This window comes from Magnolia sinica, chromosome 4 (assembly GCF_029962835.1).
Source record: "Magnolia sinica isolate HGM2019 chromosome 4, MsV1, whole genome shotgun sequence".
Lineage (NCBI taxonomy): Eukaryota > Viridiplantae > Streptophyta > Magnoliopsida > Magnoliales > Magnoliaceae > Magnolia > Magnolia sinica.
Window position 1 is genome coordinate 20,024,563 of NC_080576.1, and position 6,643 is coordinate 20,031,205.

General features: G+C 36.4%; 1 protein-coding gene across 1 annotated transcript; it reads left to right on the forward strand.

Annotated features, from left to right (window-relative positions):
• Window positions 1-368: 368 nt before the first annotated feature.
• LOC131244072 (uncharacterized) lies at window positions 369-2,092 on the forward strand. Its single transcript, XM_058243733.1, has 3 exons — window positions 369-572; window positions 691-930; window positions 2,084-2,092. The coding sequence occupies exons 1-3, from the start codon at window positions 417-419 to the stop codon at window positions 2,090-2,092; spliced, it is 405 nt and encodes a 134-aa protein (XP_058099716.1). The 5' UTR covers window positions 369-416.
• Window positions 2,093-6,643: the final 4,551 nt, after the last annotated feature.

The window sequence follows — 6,643 nt, forward strand, 5'->3', positions numbered from 1 at the left end:
GAATATATCATTATGGACTGATACACTTTTCATTTGCATTAAACTTGACAGATTATTTTTCAGTCCAGGGCATTGAGATCAGTGAAAGGTCTGAAGCTCGCCTTTGTTTGCAAATTTATACAGGTGGTAACGAGATTTAATAATATTGTCAATGTTTGAACGAGTTATGTGGAACATTGTTGACTTGAACATTTCATTTTATTTGCAAAGGTGGCTATGGGGATCAATTTGCAACTTGATTCTACATCCATGAAATTTGGTGCCAACATCTTCGAAAGTCTGGCAATATGAAGATTACATAGTACAAGTAAAGGCAAAAGGAAGATGAAATTTCCTTTTTTTAGTGTTATTTTAAAAAAAAATTTGTCAATTCAAATATCCTACCAGTAAAGGCATTTATTAATTCTTGCAGCAGAATGAAACAAAAATATTATGTGGTGTTTGTGGGGAGGAATCCCGGGATCTACACAACATGGGATGTATGCAATGCTCAAGTTAACGGATTTAGTGGATGTAGATACAAGTCGTTCAAGAGTTTTGAAGATGCTACGAAAGCCTGGAATGAGTATCAGGTTTGTAGGATACTTTTTATTTCATATTTTCTGAAATTTTGTTAGTCAAAACGGTGACGATGATATCATATTCTTCTCTTGGGTGGGTGAATTATTTATTATTTTTTATACCATTTAGGCTTCTTTCACCGATCGAAACGCGCGAAATACAAGTAGAAGTGAGGCTGTTTGTGCATCTCATCGTCCCTCAACAATGGACAGTGGCAACTGTGTATCCACTCACACAGATCAAATCCTAATCGGCACCAGGAATGTCAGTGAAGATGGCTTGGCTGAGAGGGTGCCTGTTGATGAAATTGGAGACGAATCTTGCATGGCTCTGCTTCTTCGTATCATGCTTGGATTGTTGCTTTTTTATGTCAGTATTAGGTTATTTTGTCTGTTTTAGTATATGTATGGCTAACGAGAATAAAATAGCTACGTTTTGTATTTTTTTATGTTTTTTAGGATTTTTTATTTTTTATTTTTTGGTAAAACATGATGGTTGGGTCTGATTGTTTTATGGTGCGCTATTTTTTCAGAGACATTCGTTTGAGGTTGGATACATTGATCACACATTAACATGTTGTTGTTTTTGAACTATTTGGCAGAGTGTTTTTTTTCTGAGAAATTTTCAAATAGTCAAATATATTTACTGATATTTGATCTTCACCGTGGAATAGCGATGAACGATCAGGATAATTTACTTTTTGTGAAATTGTGCCATTGGAAAGGACACCCATGCCGTTAAAGACGTCAATCGAATAGGGTGATAACGGATGAACGGTCATGATCCTTCCAAATGACTGGTAATCGTGTGGGGCCCATGGTCTTTGTAGTCCTGAAAAATGTTTCCGCAGCATCCAGGCACATATTGAAGAACCAAGTTGTTGACGTGTACCGTGTGATAGATTATAAGGACGCTGCGGCATTTTGTATGACATCCATACCATTTTGTATGACATCCATACCAGATCGTGCTGGATCGTACGGATTAATCTCAGCAACAAGACTGGGCCCCGTTCGAGATAGAATGTCTGAACATGTACTAATACGCTTCATAGTACATAGACTACCAATATCTATATGTATATACAGTGTGGGTCCCATTTACGTCGTTTCCAAACATTGATCTGACATGAAATTGTATACATGCTAGAACAATACGTCCTATCCAAACATGGGTTAGTGGCACATTTCTGTTGGATGTATTCTAAATATCGCCCAACGTATACGTGAACAGTACCAGCATACAATATAATACAACCAAAATGTGAATCCAAACACGCCCCTAGTGAGTAACTCACAAGGCTTAGCGTATTGAGTAAACTCTATCAAGTCCACCATGATTCATCTATTTTATCCGCTCTGTCCATCCATTTTTCCCATTAATTTTAGGGCTTGAGACTACACCAGAGGAAACAGTTGACTTAAACCTCTACTGCTGAAAATTTCTTAAGGCCACGAAAGTTTTGGATCAAGCTTATATTTTTGTTTTCTGTTCATCTATGTCTTTATAATCTTATAAACAGGTTGGATGACAAATAAACATGACTGTGGGACCTAGAAAGGTTTCATAGGTGAAAATCATTGTGCCAATTGTTCCTATGGTGTGATCCACTTCATTTTGTATATGCTTTAATTTTGGGCTTAACCCCTTAAATTAGATGGAAAAACAGACGGGCGGCGTCCTAATTGAGTTTACTCAGTATGATAAGAGCGTACTGAGTAACTGAGTAGGCAATCCGATTTCCCATTCAACCGGTGGACAAGGAAATCGGATCTCTTATCGTACTGAGTAAACTCAATTGGGCCCACGGTGAATGTATATGATCTATCCTCGCTGTCCATCCATCTTTCCAACTCATTTAAGTAGTTGAGACCAAAATTAAAGCAAATCTAGAGCTCAAGTGGATCATACCACATGAAAGAGTGGGAATAATGATTTCCACCATTAAAAACTTGCTAGGCCCCACAGTGATGTTTATTTGTCATCCAACTTGCTCATAAGATCATACAAACATGGATGAAGGGAAAAATCAAATATAAGCTTGATCTAAAACTTCTGTGGCCCCTAAGAGCTTTTCAACAGTAAAAGTTCAATTCACACTGTTTCTTGTGGTGTGGTTCATTTGATATTTAGATATTCTTTATTTTTTGGATCAAGAGTTAAAATTATATGGTAAAATGGATGGACGGATTGGATACAATACATAAATCATGGAGAGCCTTAAAGAGTTTACTCAGTATGCAATCCACTTCCGTTGATAAGGTAACAAAGACTTGGACGAAGATACCAAACAAATATTATCTTGATCCAAAAACTTTTGTGCCCACAAGAAGTTTTTAATGATCAATTACTATTGTTCCCTATATTATGATCTACATGAGATTCAAATCTTCTTATTTTTTGTATCATGTTCTAAAATGAGCCTTCAACACGGATGAACGATGTGGATGTGAGAAAAATACATCATAATGAGCTCCATAATTTGAAATCCGACACACCTCGATGGATCTATTCAAGTTTGACCAGCGACGTTAGCTGATAACTATATCACTACTAGTTGGTGCTTTGTGGGCTTCACCATGTCATATGTGTTCATGTTATTCATCAATTTTTTCACATCATTTTAGGGCTTAATCCCAAAATGAGCAAACATAAGCAGATTTTAATCTTAAGTGTTCATGATTAAAAATCTCCTAGTGCCGATTATAATATTTATTTGATGTCTTTCCTTATGATTAAGACATAAAGACCTGGATGAAGGAAAAAATAAATATTAATTTAATTTTAAACTTGTGGCCCCCAATAAGTTTTTAAGTTACATATAAGTGGGCCAACTTTTATATATTTTTTAATACGCTGGCTTACTTTTGGGACCCACTTAATAATTAGTTTAGCTTAGAAATTGGTCCAACTATTCATCTAAATGGGTTCAATAAAATTACATACTTTTATTTAAGCTTTTTTATGTGTCAATTTGATTTTTAAATAATTCTATACTCCAAACTGAAGTTAGTGTGAATAGACAACATCTTAACAGTAACTAACTTATAGGTTATTTAAATACAAAAACTAATTTACCTACAAGTAAATTACAGCTTACACCAACATAGAATTGCATGTAACTTTCTTTCACATGTAAGTAGGTTACTTGTAACTTATAACTTAAAAAGCTTATTAGCATCCAAACGCAGCCTAAGTCGTCACGCCCCAAAATTCAAGTACAGAGTGTGCACCTGCAAACCTGAGTTTCAGTTTGTAACTCGTACATAAAGTGTTTTAACTTAATTCCTTGATCAATTTAATCAGTGGTAATAATTACATTTAGTCTAAGTTCCACCCCAATTCTAATCACACATACATAACACTAAGTACTAATCAACCAGGAATATATAAATATTGACAACCATTAAAATAATATAAACCTTAAAAATCATTCATTTATTGTATCATCATTAGAGTTGGGCATCGGAACGAGTCGGATTGGATTGGGTCCACCTCGATCTGATCCAAAATCTCAATGGCCTGACCTAAACTTGATTCGATGCGGGACTGAGTCCGGGTCACTTGACTCAAACCGATCTGAAATATACATGGTCTAATCCGATCCAAGTCCGACTTGGTCAGGAAAACTGAGTCGGATTGGATTGAGTATTGTTCGAATCGATCCAGATTTCAAGAAAAAAATGGTAAAAGAAGGGACAGACGATCGACGCGTGAAGAAAAGGTTTCTTCTTAATTCCAAACCAGAAGTCCGAAAAAGAAAGACCAGAGAATTTTCAACATGCTCTCCTCGGTCCTCGTGTTTTTTTATTCCACACGAATCACATGTGCCAACTAAGAACACTTGTGCGAGATATGATCTTTCCATTTAGTTGGAAGTAATGTTTATATCCTCTGATTAAAAAGAAAAGGTCATTTTTCTCCTCGTATGACCAACAATATAGACTGATTTTCTTATAATTTTTTCTAACTGTCGATTTTTATTTGTATGGTGTAGTCCACTTTAGTTGTGGAATACATTGTTTTCTTCGAGAGAAGATTCTATAAAGTATGTCGAGCATGATAGAAAGATATGATCAAGAACATGTGCTATTGGCACAGGTTTCTATGCGTGGATGGACAAGGCTCCCACGAGCATGTGGATTTAGCAAACCTATACTCGCCTCATCCCAAATATGGGGTCGGAATCCTCAGCAACACTTGCTTTTACGCAACGCTCCATGCCCTGTGGGTCCCATCATGTTTTATATGTAAATCCAATCCGTTCATTGTGTGATAATCACTATTTTAACCATAGATAAAAAAAATATAATACTAATAAAAACTTTTAGGCCATACCAGTAAGAATGTAAACATGCTTATAAAAACTACTAACTTCACATGGTGTGGCCTGCTTGATATATGGATGAGGCTTACTTTTTTTCAAAAAAACTTCATCCTCATGAGTTACAACTGATTAACAGGTTTGATAATAGACATACACACATACTATAGTACACCCATATACAAACCTATGGTTGGAATTCCATCCATATTGTTCCATGTGGTGTGGCCTATGTGAATTGTGAATCCCTCTGATACTTTTCGAAATGTTCTGGAATTGATGATAGGAACTGATGGACGGAGTGGATTTGACATATGAGACATAGTGGGCTCCACAAGTTTGAGAGTTTTATGCGCTGCAAAAAATAAGTGATTCAAAGGATTTCGGTCAAATCTCTCCTCCAAATTCCATTCCACCGGCATGGATATACATTCCATCTTTATCACTACAACAGATTAGGTGCCCCCCGGCCACACCCATGACAGTGCGGCCCTTACCATGGGGCCCACCTTGATGCATATATTTGATATCCACACTATCCATCCATTTTTCTAGATAATTTTATACCGTAATCTAAAAAATTAATGAGATCTAATTCTTATGTGGACCATACCATGAGAAATAGTGTTGATTGATCATTAATGGCCCAAGAAAGTTTTAGATCAAGCTGATATTTATTTATTTTCCTTCATCTAAGTAAACATGAACTTATTAATAGGTTAGATGGAAAATAAACATTACGGAAACATTACAGGGGCCGGGAAAGTTTTTAATGGTAGACCATTCAATCACCATTTTTTTTTTTATAGTATGATCCACATGAGAATTTAATCTTCTTAATTTTTGCGCTCATGGGATAAAATGATCTGGAAAAACGAATGGACAGAGTGGATATAAAATACATGCATCAAGGTGGGGCCCACGGTAATGCCGTATTATCTAGGGTAAGTCTCGGGCTGCACCAAATCCGGTCCCATGAGCCTCTGGTGTTTGTTTATCACTTTCTAAAACAATGGTGTACGTATTTAGTTAGCGTGGCAAACATGTACGCCAATCATTTCCGTTCAATTGATAGCTATTGAATGCATGGTTGAGATCATCTTCTCAGTTTGATTTTTGAGACAGATCCCATCCAATCTGGGGCCCACAGCTTCTATCGTTTGGATCGTGTACATGCATGCCATGTGTACACATGATGTGGCCAGGTGTGCAATATGCTTATAGGTATATAATTATTAAAAGTAAAAAAGTACATTAGAGGAACGTCACCATACTCTGACAGACTATGTAAGATCAAACTCATGCACCCATGTGGTGGCCCACATGGAATATATATACCGCAATCAAAACCATAGAATTATGGGTACCACTATAAAAGACATATAATATAGGAATCGCAGGCTAATTGGACATTCCAAACCATCTGATTAATAATAATAAAATGAACGGTTAGAAATCAAAATCTACAACGGTCAAATCCAACTAGAAAATCATTTATTAATTAGAATGACCCGAATTTATCTCCATCTAATGTGGGCCCTGCAACATGACTGTTACGATCAAGGCCCATGAATCTTATAAGTAGATGGGGTGGATGGATGTGTATGATCAAGTACATACTCTTCCAGATAGTGTTACTCAGTTCCTCTGGTTCTAATCAACGGATTAGAATAGTTTGTGGTCGCTAGATAAAAAAGGAGTGGGACCCACAGACACCATCACATGTAGTCGATAGTTGTGAGAAAGACGAAACCAAAC